The sequence below is a fragment of the Erithacus rubecula genome, assembly GCF_903797595.1.
Source record: "Erithacus rubecula genome assembly, chromosome: 10".
Classification (NCBI taxonomy): domain Eukaryota; kingdom Metazoa; phylum Chordata; class Aves; order Passeriformes; family Muscicapidae; genus Erithacus; species Erithacus rubecula.
This window is the reverse complement of record NC_136662.1, coordinates 15,686,230-15,704,052: the sequence shown is the minus strand read 5'-3', so window position 1 is coordinate 15,704,052 and position 17,823 is coordinate 15,686,230. Positions and strand designations below refer to the sequence as shown.

The 17,823-nt window shown below is 43.0% G+C and overlaps 1 protein-coding gene across 1 annotated transcript in view; it reads right to left on the bottom strand.

Moving 5' to 3' along the window:
- Nucleotides 1-12,045, bottom strand: part of LOC306805844 (vitellogenin-1-like) — a gene marked incomplete at its 5' end in the record, with an annotated part of 64,794 nt that extends 52,749 nt beyond the window's left edge. Inside the window, 2 exons of the mRNA XM_079314056.1 lie at nucleotides 10,482-10,895; nucleotides 11,895-12,045. Coding sequence (XP_079170182.1) covers nucleotides 10,482-10,895; nucleotides 11,895-12,045 — 565 coding nt within the window. The remainder of the gene's footprint in view (nucleotides 1-10,481; nucleotides 10,896-11,894) is intronic.
- Between the last annotated feature and the right edge of the window lie 5,778 nt (nucleotides 12,046-17,823).

Sequence of the window (17,823 nt, the reverse complement as noted above, 5' to 3'; positions counted from 1 at the left end):
AAAGTTCCATTTGACAAGTCAAACCTTGAATTTTTTTTTCATACTTATTATAGCCAAGGAGGTGCTAACCTAATACAATGGGCAAAGGAGTGTCATCACAATACAATAGACCAGACAGAGTTAGTACAATGCTGGGCAATAAGGGATCTCGCTATAATGAGTGAGAGAAGCAGTGTCTGCAGCATAAGAAGCATGCTTCAGAAAAGAGAAAAGAAACGTGTTTGGTTTGTTACTGGTCATTTTATAGCTGCAATTGTAACCCAATGCAATGACCTCTAGATGCTTAAGAGTCTTTAAAACGCAGAATAATTTCAAAGGTTCACAGGCCAAAAGAAACCATTGTGGTACCTAACTGGGGGCCTCAGTGACACAGGCTTAGAGATTTCTGCACAATGTTGCCTCTATCTCACTTGGCAATTCAGAGTTACATCAGTGGTGTTAGGCTGAGGCTCAGTTTGGCCTTCTATACTGCTCACACTGATGCACTGTGAGAGCTACAGAAGTATTAGAGGATGAGAGGAGAGAGTTTTCTTTTGACTTTGGTTTCATTATATTTGACAAAAATTTGCATAAATTAAGTCAGAAATCTCTTATTTCCTGTACTATTTTTGGTATCAGTTTCCAAAATCTTTACTAAATTTTTGGCCCTCAAATCACTTTATTCCATTTATACTCACATCCAGCTCATGTTCAAATTTCAGGGTGCACTTGCTCTGGCAACAGGACAATCCTATAGAAAGTGTGAAGGGTGTTTGGCTAGAAGAACATTCCCACCCACCACATCATTCCAAAGCACAACACAGGCAAAGGATGCTCAGAACAAATCCATACAATATGCTATATGTAAATCTGCACAGGTTTTCAGCAAACTACACTCTGCAAATTTATGTGACCTACTTTTTCAGATTGCTTAGTGCATAATAGCATCCTTGCTGTCAATCACATGGCAATTGCAAGTATAATATATGCCCTTGATGTGGAAAGAAGAGAACGAGGCATAACTTGAATAAAAATTGGGCAAGATGTAGAAGAAAATGACGTAGGTATGAGTTCAAACTTACAGCACAAAAATACAAATGCTTGGTTGGGGAAAGAGTGCTGCTCATTCCCTGGAGACTAGAATGAAATATATGGGGTAGAAGGGAGTGATTGTAATATACAGAGATAGAGTTTGGATTGCTTAGATATGCATAGATAAGCATCTGAAAGTCCAAGCAGCACCTTTCCTAATTACCCAAAAGCTCTGAGGCAAAGCTTCAAACAAGAGTGACATCAGAATCACAGGATAAGCTAAGTTGGAAGACACCCTCAAGGATCATGGATCCCAACTCCTGGCCCTGCAGTCATTCCATTCCCAAGAGTCCCAAGACCATGTACCTGAGAGCATTGTCCAAAAGCTTCTTGAGCTCTTCCAGACTGGTGTTGTGACCACTGCCCTGGGGAGCTGTTCAGGGCCCAAGCACCTTCTGGGTGAAGAATCTTTTTCTTGATATCCAGCCTAAACTTTTCTGATGCAGATTGAAGGGAGAAGGCAAACACAATATGTTGGAGTTACTTGGTGTGGTGCAGTTTAATGAAGACTGCATTTCTGGACCTAATTTTTTAAACATTTTTAATAGTTTAGTACTAACAAAAAATGGAATTCTTATTCAGCACAGGAAAGCTGTAGTGTTATATAAGCTTTAATTCAAACATGGCAAAATACAGTCCAACTGCAAATCACTAGAATGGAACAACACTCTTGAATTCAGTAAGACCCAATTTACAGCTACTAAGAAAAAGAAATTATGAAATGTTTCTGAGTTCCAATTGCTAAATGGCCTTCAGGAATCAGAAAAGTTGGTTTTGTGGTTCAGGCAGTAGATAAAGCCTGAGAAGAACTGGTTTCAATTTATGGATCCATACTGGTCTTGGAGCAAATCACACTTAATACAAAATGTGGATAGTATATCATGCCTGTTGGACTAGAAACATTTTAAGGCAGGGAAAATCTCTCACTAGGTGAAGACTCGGTATCTACCTCAAAGAAATATCTACCTTGACGGAGAGGCTGAGGTATTCCTATATTAGATATACTGATCAATAACAAAAACAAATATTGCTGTCCTTTCCCAACCTCCCCTGGTTGCTGGAGCTTATCTCAGACCTGAGATTGGGTACACAGATTTTCCTCTGCACTTAGCTTTGTTGGAGGCAGGCAGTTCCTGCTTGCTGATAAAGATCAAGAAGGCTGGCAAAGAAGAAAATGAACCAGGGTTGTGAGGGAAAACAGAAAGAAGGAGGAGCAGATGGAAGAAAAATACTGGTGGAGATATTCTGGTCTGCAGATGGTGAAGGGCCCTTCTACTTCACCATCTGGCATTAGCTAGAACAGAAAGTTCTCAGGGAGTTAGAAAAGGTTGCTTTCACCTCAAAAATAACCCAAATAGAGGGCTAATGATCAAGGGGAAAAAATGGTTATGTAGCCAAGTATTCAGAATACGGAAAGTGGGGAGAAAGCACAAGCTAGAGAGGATGAGAGCTCTAAACATCTTATTTTTTTTCCTCTAGCCAACATTCAGGGCAAAAACTAACCCTTGCTCTGAATTCTCCTCACCTTGTTCTGTATGTTTGATGCCTCATGCACTCCTCACCATCCTACTTTTCTCATCCTTTCCTTTCAAAAATCCCTGTATCTGCAATTTCACTGTGACTAGGACATAACCTGGCACATGGGATGAAGGCTAATGGGTTCAGAAGATTTATATGCTTTTTGTTCTCAAGGCAGATGACATAGGTTAGAAAATGAACTGCCCCCTCTCTGTCAGTGTTATATTCTTGCTTCTCTGAGGGATATTTGGGGTTTAATGTGGTGGGAAGACATGTTACAGTTGGATAAAACGTGGTGAGAAGTTGGTTTTATCTGCCTCCAGTTAGACATGGAGACAGAAAGGACAGCAGTTTCTGGACATTAGGAGGAAAGTTTGTTTGGCAGGGTTTTTGAAACTCAGTCACATATTTTTTTAACAGCTTACAAGATAGTGTATTATAGGATTGAGTGAGTGTTTATGATCTGTGCTGGAAAAGGACTATGGGATGCAAGTTGCTGGTGAATGGTTTCAGCTAATGTCTGAAAGGCTGGCAAGGATGAAGGAGGCACAGTGTAGGGCCCTGAACCCTGGAGAAATGGATGCTGACCACCCTGCATCTGCTCCAGGGCTCCTCCTGGGGAGGAACAGTAGCTGCTACCATTCCATGGGGGGGATTTCAGCACACAGTGATTACTTCACTCTGGTGTTTTTGAAGGGGGACAGCAACTTCCTTCAGTTTATACCTAAACTTGTATTTACTGCTAAGAGAATCTAGCTTCCCATTAAGTGCCTCTGAACTCAAATAGCTCCAATTATTCTGCTTTCATTTTTGTGAAAGCATGTAAGGAAAGACCCATACTACCAAAGACAACTCTGCTTCTTATTCTTTAAAGGCTTTGCAAAATATTCTTATTTAATAGCAGTTATCTTTATGTAGTAGCGATATCTTTTCATAAGCTAATAGTTGTAAAGCACTCTCTACTTTGCTTAATGATACTATTTTCCCAATATAAAACAGGTCTAATGGGTGTCAAATGTGAAAGCAATATTCCTGCAATTTATCACTTAAGCCTTCCTTCACTCTTTTGGGGTGAATTGTTGTATTTTTAAAAGGAAATTGATTGCCTTGAATGAATTCTTTTGTTCTTCTACATTAACAATTCATGAATGAAGCCAATAGCTGCAACACAATCTCAGTTCCTTGTCCCACCAATAACCTCAGCTGTATCCTGGAGGGTAAACTCACACTGCATCAATCAGCTGTCTCTATGCTCTGCAGCACAGCCATGTGAACTGTGGCTTACACTATGTTCTAGTTTGCTCCCTTGGCTTTTGGCAGTAGGGAACTCCACAGAAATGAATTAACTGCTACCAAGTTTTCTGGCGTGCTGTACTTTACATGATTGGAAAGTTGCATTGCTAGAAAGAATATAGACATTTACTCTGAAGTTCAGAACCAAATGCCCATGGTCAAATGGTCCTGGGCACCTTTCTTCTCTGCCTTCCTATCTTCTCTAACATTGATAAGCATTGGGCCAGTCCAGTTAAAAAGATTCTGGGAGATTAAGGAGGCTTCTGTTAAAGAATATTTTGGACTACTTATTTTTTTTTCAAATAACCCAATGACAGAAAAATAACCTGAAACCAGGCCTATAAAAATGAACTGGGAAAGGCAGCAGCTTAAGAATACATTAAGATTGCACCTGCAAATGAGTTCATTCACTTCTTTCCATGAGCAAACCCTGTGCTTCTATTCCCAAATGAGAAATAAACACCCAGGGCTGGTCAGGCAGACATCCAAATGCCAGACTCAGCGTAGCTGTGTGCCCACAAAACTCATACACAGAAACTGGAAGCTGTGAATGTGGACTCTAGCCTAACTTGCAAAGTCAGAGCTGTTGTGCAGGAAAACTCATCAAAGTGTGCTGTCCTGGCTGACCTTCAGTCACTCATGAAATTTCCCTGGGGTGAGTCCTTCCCCTCACTGCTGCTGAGCCCTCCCTTGAAAGCCACCTGTTCTTAAACTCCTTTCCCTCCTTCACCAGGTTTTATTTTGGCTGAATCTCTCATAAGCATGGATGTGCATGTGTCTTTTGCTGTTTTACTCCTCTCCACCCAAATTTGTTGTCTCTCAGCAGCAGCCTGGACCCACACACAGCTCTGCACACCCCAGGCTGGACCCAGGGCAGGTTTCACCCAGGACTGACACCCTGGCCTCCCTGGACACACTCATTTCTATATCAGTTTCATCATGGTACTTGGTGTGGCTGGTTATGACAATCTGTACAGCAACAAAAAATAAACCACTGCTGGTTTACAAAAGAGCAAGCAAGCAACCAAGCAAGCAAGCAAGCAAACTAAATATCTTTCAGTGAAAAAAGCCATTTTTTGTGACCAAAGCCCAGTAAAAGTTAGCAAACAATTACTTTATTTCCTCAGGAAAATAAATTAAAATGCAAATAAGTAGATTCCCCGTTGTCATTGAAACTATATTTAAGAGAAGCTCCTCTGGCCTAGTTGCTTTAGCATTTGACTTCAGTGAGATAGAGGACATACAAAAGATTATTTGTTTGCAGATTGCAAGATAACAAGCAGTACATCTGAAAATGCAAACCTGAGATGACTCTGCTTACAAGTGATCCTGGGAGAAGTTGAACAAGTACAAGAAAGAAAAAAAGTTAAGAAAGAGGCAAAGGAATGAATGACAGACCTGTAGGCTGTATGAATCAAAATCTAAGAAAAGACCAGTGACAATAATGCATTTTACTGATTCACCACTGAAATTTCTTAAAAGTCCCCAAGAAACCTGATGTTCACCTGAACCTAATTTTTTATCCCTAGAATTATCCACATTTGAAACAAACATTGCCTAGTATTATTAAAATGTTTATTTTAGCTGAATTTTATTTTAAGCTTTGATTTTGGTCTTCTCTGAGAATTTAGAAAATAAAATGAGTACTTGAAATTAAAGGGATTGATTCATAGAAATCACTGCTAAATGGAAGAAAAGAACAAGTAATGGTGGCACCTTTCACAACATGGAGCAGAAACAAAATCTGGGTTGTAGAAAAGCCAGGCTTAGATTTCACCTCTACCAAAGCTGCAGTGCAGACATCGACCTGCCTTTCCTTTCCTATGCCCATGCCATTTATTTAGAAAAACATTCTATGAGAATTTATTTACATGCTCATTACTCAACATGATATAAAATTATATCCATAGTCCTAAGCTGCAATCAGGGTCCCCATGCACACCAGGAAGAATTAATGGGATGACCTTACATGGTGGAGAGAGAAGATCTGCATCCTGTTCTTAAGCTGTGGCAAGACAAAAAAAAGGCTACAATTTTCTTGTTTGTCCAAAGCATTCCCTGGAAAAAGGGATCAGAAATTCCAAGTTGTGGTACAGTGGCTTTCCTGAAAAATATTATATTCTACAAGACACACTATAAAGACTCTCTGTAATGCCCCTCCACCCCTTTGCTCCCTGAACTGGTTGTGTGAGACTCCAGGAAAGCTCTGACCAGATAACCTTGATCGACAAAACATTTTACAAAGACAAGGGCAAGGTAAACTTCCCTGGACTAGTCTGCAGTGTCATAAATGTTTGCAGAATTGACTGTTCCCTCCAGAGGCAGCCCCATGCCTCACTGTCCCTGCTGCATACAAATGAAGTCACTGCACAGCTCACCCAAGTGCATGTGCTGTGGTGTGACCTCCTGTTTGGAGACATCCATCAGCCAATTGCTCTGTGGTAGTGGCTGTCTGAAAATCAGCTGGTACATGGATTTCTACTCTGATTTCACTAAAAACCAATCAATAAGGGCACATAGCTTCAGTGTTCTCATATACCTGCTCTGTGAATAAAGTAAATGAAATATTTGCACAGACTTCTGTGAATCTTTTTAAAGGGCCTGGCCAGAAATTGGAACATGTCAGGGGCTCTGAGGAGGAGACTACAGACAAGCAGCACTGTATGCACAGGAACTGCAAAGTCCTCTCTGCCAGGTGGAGAAAAGGGAAAATCAACCCTAATATCAATGAACACTTATAAAAGATCATGAAAGATTAATTTAGCATATGTTAGTACTGCTAGCTGTCTGATGCTGGACTCTTGTGCACAAGTAATTCTGATGCAACTAAAGAAGCATTATAGATAACTGTTCCAATATAAGCACATATTCCAGCTATATCTATACTTGCATAGACATTTGTGAAATGAAGTTCTCTTGGCATGATAATTGTAAGGATATTATGGGGGAATTTTTTTTTTTTTCCTGGTAAAAAGCAAAACCATTGACCAACCTAACTATGGAAATATTAGGTAGGAAGTGGAAACAATGGGTCACTTTGTATTCTAATAAAAAACTGAGGCAAAACAAACAAAAGTGCAAATAGCAGTTTCAGAACAAAAGGAGATTCCTCTGTACTGAGTGTGTCACTAAGCACAACATGCCCCAGCTATGGAAAAATATCCATGACTAATTGGAAATCTGCTGAAACAAATTGCTACTAAGGCTCATACAGAGCTATCCCACTTGGACCAAAAAAGACCTAATGCCCCTGGTGGCACCACTGAGAAATATAAATACTTGTTATTTTCTGAAGTTCATTCTTAGGTATTGTCTTTTAGTTACAGACAGTACGTGTGGCTCTGTGAGTAAGATCAGCAGTGCCAGCATGAGACAGGGGGGCTATTATTCCTAAATGTTATGTTATTGTTCTTAAAACATTATTCTGCTAAGAAACAGTGCAGCAAGATATAAAACAATGGTATTATACTCAGGAGAAAAAAACAATGGCTTTATAAAAAACAACTCTGGGAAATGGAGAGTAGGCTTTGCAAAAGAGCTCTTGTTTTGCTTTGCAAGGGTTTAAATGGGACTGAACACACAAAATAGCTAAAAGTGGAGAACAGAGCATTTAAATGAGCTTTTCAGAAGTTTACTTAATAGATACATGTTTTACACTGGGGACAGATGATAGTAACTTTTCTTGCTCTGGGTTTTTGATTCTGATAAAGGTGTGGGTAAAAGATAAGCATATCTGCTCATGTTTATTACTGTTCTAGTGAGAGAAAGATATTTGATTAAAACTGTAATTTACTTTTCAGCTACAGAAGTTATATGCTAGTCTTTGGTGTTCAATAAGAGTTTTGTTACATCATCTCAAGGATTAAAACTGTTGGTGCCCTGTCTTAAAATCCTTCACGTTCTTGCCAGTCCTCTTAATTTTTGTTCCTGTCTTATTTCCTACCTCCTTTTCCAGCTGTCCACAATTATAAAAGTAAATGATTTCAATATGATGCAAAAGAGTAAACAAACCCTTACCCTGCAATTGTTCTAGGCACTGTGAAAGAACAAATAATCATTTTGACAGGTAGACAGGAGACAGGTCAAAGTGATCTGCTGAAAGTCTGCCTTCAAGAAAGGGCAGCATTGCAAAGCTTCTTTCCCTTTCTTTTCTTCTACCTTTGTTTTCTTCCCTTCCCCTCAGTCTGCAAAATTTCAGGGTGACCCAACAGGATTCATAGACACTGAGCTAAAATTGTGACTTTGTTGACAGCAAACCATTTCTGAGGCAGATACTGCATAAATAGGTCATCTTTTCTGCATTTTGGAAGTAGTATTATGAGATCCTTTTGCTTTTGCATAATGATAGAGACCCATTGCCACTTTCTCAATCTATTACAATAAAATACTCTCTGAACATTAACTACTTGGAGATATGGTAATAAGAAACTTTCTTTCAAGAGGAGAAGTTTGGACATGGGAATGGGAAGGGTACAGCTCAGCAACTTTTTCTTTCTACTTCTCATACTGGAAAAAGATATACCATCCTGTTAAAACAAGGAGGGTTTGAAATAATAATTTGGAACACTGAAACATAGACTTAAAAAAATCATGCAAGTTCTGCAAAATATTCACAGAGACATCTATATATATTACACATCTTTATAGAAATAATACATTTAAAAATTATTTTTCAGGCCCTCCTGTGTTTTTTTGTCCTGAAAATTCATTCATGTTTTCAAGCTTTGGCCACCCCCAGGCTATGGAGATGAGATTTTTCTCCCCCTAATGGCAGCTAGCACCAATCATCACTTTCCAGCACACTCTGGTAGTGTGTGGACAGCCTTATCCTGCCCTGGGGACAAAGGGCAGTTGGGGCTCCTGGCCCTGTGTGATTCACAGGACATCAGTGGGAGCTGGGGCAGGCAGGAGGCAGGTCCTGGCCACAGTGTCCTGGCAGGGTGGTGGCTGGAGGTGCTGGTGCCCCTGTGGCACAGGTGGGTGTGCAGGTGTCAGGGAGCAGTGCTGGCCACAGGCTGTGCCTGCCTGTGCAGGGAGAGGGCTGCAGGAGGCACCACCAGCCCACACTGCAGACCTCGAGGTTCTGGTAGCTCTCACCTACACGTTTGCTTGTGTTATTACTTCTCATGCTGGCAGGCTTAAACTACCAAGGGTAATCCTGGGACAAGCTACAATTACAACTTTTTTCTGTTGTGGAGACATGACCTTTGACTGTTTGATTGCAGCTGGCTTTGGATCAGGGCCTGTAGCCAAAGCTGTGTCGCTAGCATAACATGCAACACTCTCTGCAGAGCCTCCAAATATAAGCCATCACTTCTCTGTTCTAAAATACACATAACTGCAATGAGCTGTGAGATCCTCCAGCATTTCACAGCATATAGAAGAGATTTATTAACAAAGATTTTCTGTTTCCAGATAGAGAATTATACAGAAAGCCAAATTTTTAGCTTTCATGAAGAAATGAAGTCCAGTGTGTGAAGGGGTGAATTCTGGGGTGTGTGTGTGTGTCTGCACATGGGAGCACACCTTTTCCATGTACCACTTGGTAGTTCTATGAGAACAGATCTTCAAAGGAGACAGGAAATTCTTGTAGATTTACAGTCCAGTTTAGGTTAAAACACAACTACTAAAAGGTCATATGGGCATTCCACATACTCTTGCTGGATAAATTTGGGTGAAGCCTTTTACATACAGAGTGATGGGAAGTTCTTATTAGTAATCCATATACAGAACAGAATTGTACTTCTGAGTTCATGAAAGAACTGTGGTTAAGACTAGTTTGGCAGTCAGACTGCTACAAAGGTTATGTTACCATCTCAGCTTTAGGCACAGCACAGGCTGTCTGGATCAGTGACTGCCTTCAGCTCTTCTATGCTGTGCAAGCTGGGAGCAGCCTACTCTGACTCTGACAGCAAAGCAGGCCTGTGAGAGGAGCACTACAGCTACCAGTGCACTGAATATCACTGAAGCTTCCAGCATCAAAAAAACCCCAAAAACCCCCAAAAACTCTCTTAAAAGCAACTGCCCTGTCAACCTCTACATAATCCAGTTTATCTGTCACACACGCTTTGTAAAAGCACCAGCCTATTAAATTCAACAGAGTCAACTTCAAACTTGCTAAAATGGGAACAGGACACGATGAACATATTTTGGTCAGGCACAGTACAGTATTCATGGCCTTTCTTCCTCACTACAGTTATGCTACAGATGCATTTTATGTGAGTAGATCTTGTTAGACAAGCAGACATTTTCAAAACATTACAAATGCAACAAAGTATAATGAGTACACTTCCAGAGAGGAAATTCTGCTATGCTTCAGACCTTGATTGGGCAGCTTGTTGAAACATCAGGTTAAATCCTTTTAAAGTGAAGTCCCTTATAGAGGTTTTACAGCAGTGCTCTTAATGACTGTAAAAAAAAAAAGAAAAAAAAAAAGAAAAAAAAAAAAGTCAGGAAACAGAATAAGGTCAGCTCTCTTTTAGTAAGTACTCCAACAAACCTATCCCCATTTTTTTTCCCAGGCACATGAATTTTGTGTAGAATTAGAGGGATTATGTGTTTTCTTCTTCCTCTCCAGCCAGGCATCCTCCCGATGCTACCCCACCTCCTTTGCTCCGGCCCTAAATCTTGTGCCCCTGGCTCTGGTGCTGTTTCCCCCGGGCCCCAGCAGCGCCAGCTGTTTCCAGCTGCGGCGGCCCCCGGCAGGTGGCACTCGGGCTGCGCGCCCCGGGGCTCCGCGGGGACCGGGCTGCGGGGATGGGGATGCGGGGATGGGGATGCGGGGATGGGGATGCGGGGATGGGGATGCGGGGACGGGGATGAGGGATGGGGATGCGGGGATGGGGATGCGGGGATGGGGATGCGGGGACGGGCCGGAGCGGAGGGCGCTTTCCGGGCTCCCATGGCGACAGCAGCACCTGCCCCGTGCCCGCTGTCGCTGGGGGTGGCGGCGCTCCGGGACAGCCGCGGCCGTGCCGCCCTTCCCGGAGCCAGGGCGGGCTCGGGGCCGAGCGCTGCAATCCCTCACGGAAAGAGAACTGAAAGCGCAGTTATTATCCCCACGGGGAAATGCCCGCATGGAGAGGGGAATATATGTATGCATACTGTAACTCCTACTGGTGTTAATGGGAATTATGTGTGTAAATCCCCGAATTCCAGCGCACAGAGATGGGAGTGTCCCTGCAAGGGTCTGAATTATGCATTTGAATTAAACCTGACTGTTGGGAAACACATAATGCTGTGGCTCTTATTATAAATTTATACTTAGTAGGACTAAGTTTCACCTGAAACAACAGAGCCTGAAGTGTTATTTGTTCCAGCACATTATTTTGTTAGATGTGATAATCAGCTCACAGCAGGACTGTGAGAGGCTACTCAGCTTGTTGACAATTCTGGGTCCCATCCAACTTCAAGCAGCTTCTGAAGCAGCTCCAAAGGCTGCAGAAGGGGATCCCAAACCTGGCTCTTCAGTAAGACGTGGCCATTGCTGACTGTCTACAGTCACTGCCCAGGACATCCCTTTCCCAGGCACAGTCACCCATTCTGTTCTGTTTCATGTGCACTCCCTCCCTAGAGCAAAGACTACAGGTGAGACTCAGCAGAGCTGCTGCTGTTCCCAGCCCCCTGTATTTTGCCAGGTGGATGAGATTTTTTTTTCTTATGAGCTAAGTGCCTAAAAAGCAGCTTGAGGTGGAGGAGGAGCTTCAAATCAGTTCTCCTTGACTTGCTGGGTTACTTTGTAGATTATTTCAGGAATTATGTGACCTAAGGGTATGACTTCCATTAGCATTACCTTTGAATTAGGAAGGTGCCCTTCACAGGAGCTTTTGTCCCACATTCATCATCTCAGCCTCAGATCTGTTTTAATCCCAAAGTCTCCCTTCTCTCAAGACTGCACGTTTTCTGTCTGGTCTGAAAGGAAGGAAATCCTGTCCTGACCCTCATGTGTCAGCAGCTGGATTTGGTGAGTAGCCATGGTGCTGCAGGAGGGATGCCATGGGGGAGTTCCTAACAGGGAAACATGTCCAAAGAACCCATGTCCATGGCTTCAGCCTGCCCTGCTTTCATCACCTCATTATACAGCTCAGCACAGACAGGGATGCAATGGTGCTGGGTGTCAGCATGAGCTCCAGGGCCACTGAGAACAGGGATGGCAACAGCCATGGTGCCAAACAACTGCCAAACAGCCCCTCACCCCTCCCATGTGGTCACATTTTCTTCTCCTTCCTGTCTGTTTTTGTGCAGTGCTCAGACACTCGGTTCCTCTCAGCTCCCCCCTGCGAGAGCAGCCATGCGTGCCTCTAATCCTGTGCAGTCCCAAGGTGAGGCTGAAGCAGACCAGCACTTAATGCCACTCTAGATTTAAATACCAATCACAGAGGCAAGGAATTGCTTTACTGTGAATGAATCTTTAATCTATTGAGTTATTTGGAACAGCACAGTTAATTATTTTTAAACTTCGCTCTCCTACCTTAAGTCTAGGTGTGTCTCCGATAAATTCACTTTCAAATCTTGGAATGGAATAGAAGTATTGCCAGTCCTCATTAAAAATACCACAAAAGCCACAGCAGCAGTGCTGTGCTCCTTGTAATGATTTGTTTTACTGATAGATCAAACAGCCTGTTGACAATGGTTGACTGCAACCGACAGCCTCTTCTAAGATAAAGAAGTTGTACATTTTATTGATTATAAAACAAATTGGGTTTTTGTCCCTTTAAATTTTTTATTGGCTGAAATTGGGGAACTTAGGCCTTTGAAACTGCGGCTTGCCATCACATTACAATGAATTATAATCCTAACCTATTCATGCTTCCTCAAAGGTCTGACCCATTTGCCTGCCTTGCAAGCATGTTGTAAAATGCCCTGCATTTACATACATATTTTCAGGAGCTTGTTATTCAAGAACTTCAGCAGACTGGAGAAATAGAAAGGGGCTGAATGGGCAAGAGATCTCAAGATCCTGGAATTTTAAGAGTAGTGCAATATTTTGTCACTAGCTGAGAGCTTGAGGCAGACATTTTCTGGTAAGGTTCTTAGTTTTTTATTACACAGGAGTTGAAATTTTTAATCCTTTCTGACTATGAAGATCTATGTTCCTGAACATCCTGGGGATGGAGCCCATATTGCTGAGATAAATGTAATGCTTTTTAGATCAATTTTTAGGGTCAGGTCTTACAGAAGCTTAAGGCAAATCAAGATTTTTAAAGACCAACTGCCAATATGGGGTCCCCCAAATCTGCTCTCAGCATCTTTCTGGCAGCCCCAGATGTCTCCCTGACTGAATCCAAGCTGTGCAGGCATCTCCAGCTCTGCCTGTGCATTGGCACAGATGGAGCAGGTAGATGGGGTGTGTGACTGAGGGACTCAGAGACCCCTGCCTGGCCAGTGAGCACCTATGACCATCAGCACAGAGTGCCCTGAAAACATCACAGTGCCAACTTCACTCTTCTAGCAGAAAGAGAAAGGGAAGGAAAATAATTGCTTATGCCTTCCCTGACACATCTTTGTGGGTAAGAAAGGTGCAGCACCTGGCTGTCAGTGAAGCTGCACAGTTGAGACAGCAGCAAGAAGGAGCCCTGGCTCCTGGTCTCAGTCTCAGGGCTCTTTTTGTTCTGTCGCTCTTCCTGCTCTTTTTCTGCTCACCCCTAGCAGTGATAAATGAGGGGATAGGGGTGGGGTGGAGGAAGTTTTGGAAGGAGCTGTCAGAGCACAGGCTTCCACCTACTGTCTCAGGCACTTCCAAAGGGAGAGAGACATTTGGGCCCCTCCTGGGCCCAGGATTTCTTGCTTTAGCAGCTTTAGCAGTTTTGTCAGGAAAACATACCCCTACTGTGCTCAGCAGCAGCTCATGGGCAGGTTTCTGGCAAACACTCCCCAAAAGTCAGAGATTTAGATTTGAACCCTTTTGAAGCTAGAGCACGTTACCTGAACACACTTCTCCTGATTATGAGGAACTTTGGGATAGTGGGTCAGTGTCACCATTGCAGTTTGCAACAAATCAAGAGTATAAAAAATAACCCTTGCTCCGTTATTATGCAATTGGATGTAAGTTACATCTCCCAGAAATACTGAATCTAGCACACAATAGCTTTTCCTGTGCTCTTCTTTTTTGTACACATGAGAAAAAAATTCAACATATCAGATAGCACACCTCCTGAAAAACATCACTCTGGCCTGAGCATTTTGTCCATATGACCCTTCCCATGTTCTCAGCATCAGCCTCTTTCAGTAAGGACGAAACACACACACACACAGAGTCTGCAGTGAGCGACAAAGGACAAGTGAAACTCAGTTTCCAGTTGCTTTAGGATGGGCAACTTGTGAGCTGTTGCCCAAAAGTGATGAGGCACCAGGAAGCACTGCTAGTGGTCTGCAACCACTGTGGCACTTTGACCTCTGCTGGAGCTCTGCCCCTGTGTAAGGACCAGCTCCTAGATCTGCACATCTGGTCTGTCAGCCTGGAAATTGGATCTGAAACCCAGCTCTTCAAACTGGCAGTGTTTGCACAAATGGTGACCTGCTGGTTACACCCACAGTTTGGTGCTTATGTATCTTATTTAAAAAAAAAAAAATTATCTGAAGTGGTATAGTAACTCCATCATAGATTTCAGTGGGGTGTTTGAGCTTGGGAGAGTGGCTTGGAAATTTTGACCCAAGTACCTGGGCTATTACCAGGCAATGTCCATTCATTCACAAAGAGGATCAGTTGAAAGCAGCTTGCAGTGCAACAGTTCATGCTACCTCTGTCCTCCAGGGATGAAAAGTACTTTGGTTTCCTGTTTGTGGATCGGGTGCTTTCTCCAGTGCTCAAGTCAGTCAAAGGAAGAAAAAAAAATTAACAAGGCTTTATAGAAATATTACATTCTTTCCCGGAGTGGAGGCAAAACAAACAGAAGTTTAAAGTAAACAATCTCTACCAGCAGATCTTTTCCCCTTTTATTGCATGAATTACAATGCCCTTCAGCCAGCAGAAGGCAGAGAAAGTTCTGCCAGGAAAAAGAGTTATTTGAAAAAGTTTACTTTAAACTTTTGTTTGCTTTGCTGTACGTACACACACACGCACATAAAAAACAAAATGGAAAAAAGAAGAGAGAACCTTTCTTCTTCCACTCTAGTGCTAGGTAGAAAGAAAATGGATTTCTCTTTATCGACTGGTATGTGATTGGCAGAAGTAAAGGCAACTTTCCTCATGGTTATGCCTCTGTGCTCAACCATGACCTGGAAGAACACTGTGAGAGATAAAGCAGGACTGTCTTGTTCACCAAGGACATGCAGAGCAGTGGAAAAAACAAAATATGACTGTCTCTGATAATTCTGCTAATATAAACAAGCACAAAGCTACCAAAGCCAAACAGCACAATTTTATTCTAATATAACTGCTCAATGAATCTTTTTCTTCTAAATCTCTGTCCCTTTTGTAATGAGGACAAAAATTGCAGTCTGTTTTCATTCTCACTCTTGTAAATCTGGAGTAACTGGAAAGAGATAAAAAAGCTCTTTGTTGGCTAGGACAAAAATTCTGACTAAAAAGTAAAGTGCTCTCAAAACAAAACCCATCACCTTTTGTGAAAAATGTTCCCATTTCTGATCGGTTCTAATGTTTTCATTTGAAACAGACTTCTTGATCAGAAGTTAATAAAAGTGTGTTGTGAAATACTCAGAGCATTTTGTAAAATGTATAACAAAAATAGGTGGTTTCGTGAAGACTTCATAATAGACAGAATAACAAAAAGAGACAAAGGAAGATAAAAGGAGAGTTCTTGCAATGTATAAGCAGAGGGGGATAAAGCTGAATAGCACTTGGATTAGTGCAGCATGAGTTTGTTTTTAAAGTACATCCCTTTTCTGCACTACCACCCTCTCCTGTTTGCCCCACAACCCTGACCTTGTTCCTCCCCATTTCAAAAGAGCCGTCCCTTCTTATTTCCCTTCTGACCTGCATTCCTCACTGCTGGCTGTAATGTGGTGATAAAGGCACCAGTAAACCCAGCCAGCTTGCCTGAGATCAGAAGATATGGAGGGTGATGTTAGCAAATTAACTGATTGGTACAAAACAAAGGGGGAAAAAAAGTTGTCAGGAAGCTGAGAACTTTTGAACCCATTTAAACAAATACGTGGCAGAGGAGCAGGCTTGTCTGTTTTAGGAATAGCATCTGCAAGTGCCAAGCCTGAGCTTGGAAGCTGCAATCAGATGCAGCCTGAGAGAGAATCCCTGGTAGGGGAACAGGGCTGTGTGAGAAAGGGGAGTTCCTGCCTTGCACAAGGAGGGACACAGTGGGATGCTCCTCGCTGCTGCTTCTGCCCTTACACCTGTGCTCCAGACCCTCCACTCTGCAGCACCTGCAGAGACAGCAAAGCCTCTGTGTGCACTCCCCTTGTGACTGTGTGTCCAAGGGCTCTGGGCTGCTAAAGAAAGCACACTGCACTGAGTATAATTGCTGTTAAGGATTTGAGACACACAGTCTCATTTTTTTTTTAATACTATTAACTGGCTTTCCTGCTTCTCCACCAGCACTAGGAGGGTTAATGCCTTCCTCCTGGGCTGGCCTCCAGAGATACTGCTCTCTGTGGCTCCAGCTGGCTTTCACAAATCTCCAAAGTTTTGCTGCCCTCATTAGGGACACATGTGGGAGTTATAATTTGAAATGTAGAGTCCCTAAAGTAAAGAACTGTGAAATCCCAGGAACTGGTGGAAGGACTCTTAACTGTGCCAGTGGTACAGATCACAGAAAACATGCCCTCACATAATGCTGAACGTGAGGCTTTATTGCCAAGAACATCACTTTCCTTCTCCCCCTCCACTTTGCCACAGAATTCCAGTGCAGCTTTCCCTGGGAGCCTCCCACTTGGCTTTTGCACTGCTCCAGAGCCCCAGAACCTGGTCCTTGCTCTGCTGGGCACACTGGAATGGGCCTGGCAGCACCATGTCCTGAGCTGCATCCCATGTGTGTTCCTGTGTCCTGACAGCACAGGCACAGCTGCCTGCCCCAGCCTGAGATGGGCTCTGATCCTATCCTGGAACCAGCACATTTATTACAACCAGCACCTCAACCAGAACGCATCTCAGGCACTGCTTTGTCATGAGAGTGGACAGAATTTGTCACCATTTTCTCAATAATCCACAATCTGTGTTGTCCCCACACCCTGAGCCTCCTTTGAGTGCTACTTAGCTTCCTCAACACTACTTTCCTTTTCTTTTGGCAAATACAGTTATTCTAGTACGGAATCATGAGGTTTTCTAGATGATAGCTCTCCACTATCTATTTTGTACCAGATTTTACTCTTTTATCTCTCTCCCCCTTCTTTGAAAGCTTTACATGTTAGGGTTAGGACACATTCATGCCTTTGTTTTGCTGCTCACCAGGTACCATGGTTTTGGCCTGTGTTTGCAGCATTGGCATCCCTTACTCCCTCCAAAGCCAAATGTGGCACTCCATCCTTCTCAGCTTTGTTGGGGGCTGGAAATCAGCTGCAGGTCAGCTGTGGGAGCTGGGTGCACCAGAGGGGGGTCTCTGGGCAGGTGTGTCCTCATCAGGACCTGCCAGGGAAGGGTGGACACCTGGTCCTGCCCCACCCACTCAGAGAGGGAGCAAATGCAGTACTGTTCCTGAGAACAAGGAGCCAAACCCCAAGGACTTTAGGAGTTGTATTATAGGTATTAAGTGTCAATCATAATGAAGACAATGCAGAGCTGAGCATCAGAAGGGAGATTATCCTTCTGTAGGACATGCACTGTAATTTCAGTGAGGATATACTTTATTTTTTTCTGCTTCAATGCCACCCACCTGCCAGAGAGGAGAACAAGCTGCCTCTCCCTTAGCTGGCTCTACACTAAGTGGGTTACAGCTGCTACTCACTTCATTTAGGACCTAACCCCTTGACGACAGAAGCCATGACTTGTGCACAGGATTTTGATGAGTCCTAGCTGGGTATTTGCAATTG